The 699-nt window shown below is 69.0% G+C and overlaps 1 protein-coding gene across 1 annotated transcript in view; it reads left to right on the top strand.

Annotated features, from left to right (window-relative positions):
- The window catches only part of LOC115949140 (ABI gene family member 3-like), a gene marked incomplete at its 3' end in the record, with an annotated part of 3,976 nt that overhangs the window by 2,199 nt on the left and 1,078 nt on the right, over window positions 1–699 (top strand). Inside the window, exon 2 of the mRNA XM_031065491.1 lies at window positions 211–387. Within this exon, the coding sequence (XP_030921351.1) occupies window positions 211–387 (177 nt within the window). The remainder of the gene's footprint in view (window positions 1–210; window positions 388–699) is intronic.

The raw sequence follows: 699 nt of genomic DNA, 5'->3' as shown, positions 1-699 counted from the left end.
CCTGTGGGCACCCCAAACTTGGGGACACGGGGTCCTGTGGGGACCTGGGGCTTGGGGACACTGCTGAGGGGTCCTGTGGGCACCCCAAACTTGGGGACACGGGGTCCTGTGGGCACCTGGGGCTTGGGGACACTGCTGAGGGGTCCTGTGGCACCTGGGGGCGGGGGGCGAGCCCGGGGTGGCACTCTGGGGACATTGTCACCTCGGCAGAGCGTGGACATCCACAAGGAGAAGGTGTCGCGCCGCGAGATCGGCGCCCTGACCGTCACCAGGAGGTGCCTGAGCTTCCAGAAGGTTCTGGCGCCCCCGGAGCCGCCCGTGCTGGAGCCCTACTACAGGAGACCCCTCAACTTCAGCGCGCTGGACGGCGTCGGCCACGGGGTCAAGGTGGGGTCCCGCAGGGGCTGGGGTGGCATTTATCGGTCCCCGGTGTCCCCAAGTGTCCCCAAATGTCCCCTGAGGGGGCCATGGGTGGCTCAGACCCCTCCTCCATGGAGAACCGGGCTCTGTCCGTGCCTGCTCAGATTTGGGGGCCTGGCACCCCACAGAGCCTTTGGAAAACCCCACGGGAGGGGTTTGGGAGCCCCAGGGCCCCGCGGAGCCTTTCCCAGCTCTGAAAGGCGCCCGCAAAAGGGTTTCGGAGGCCCCCGAGCCCCGGAGATCCTGCCCCGGTCCGGAAACCCCCGCGGCAGGGCTCGG

The sequence above is a fragment of the Geospiza fortis genome, unplaced genomic scaffold (genome assembly GCF_000277835.1).
Source record: "Geospiza fortis unplaced genomic scaffold, GeoFor_1.0 scaffold612, whole genome shotgun sequence".
Classification (NCBI taxonomy): Eukaryota; Metazoa; Chordata; class Aves; order Passeriformes; family Thraupidae; genus Geospiza; species Geospiza fortis.
This window is presented reverse-complemented; position numbering and strand designations above follow the sequence as displayed.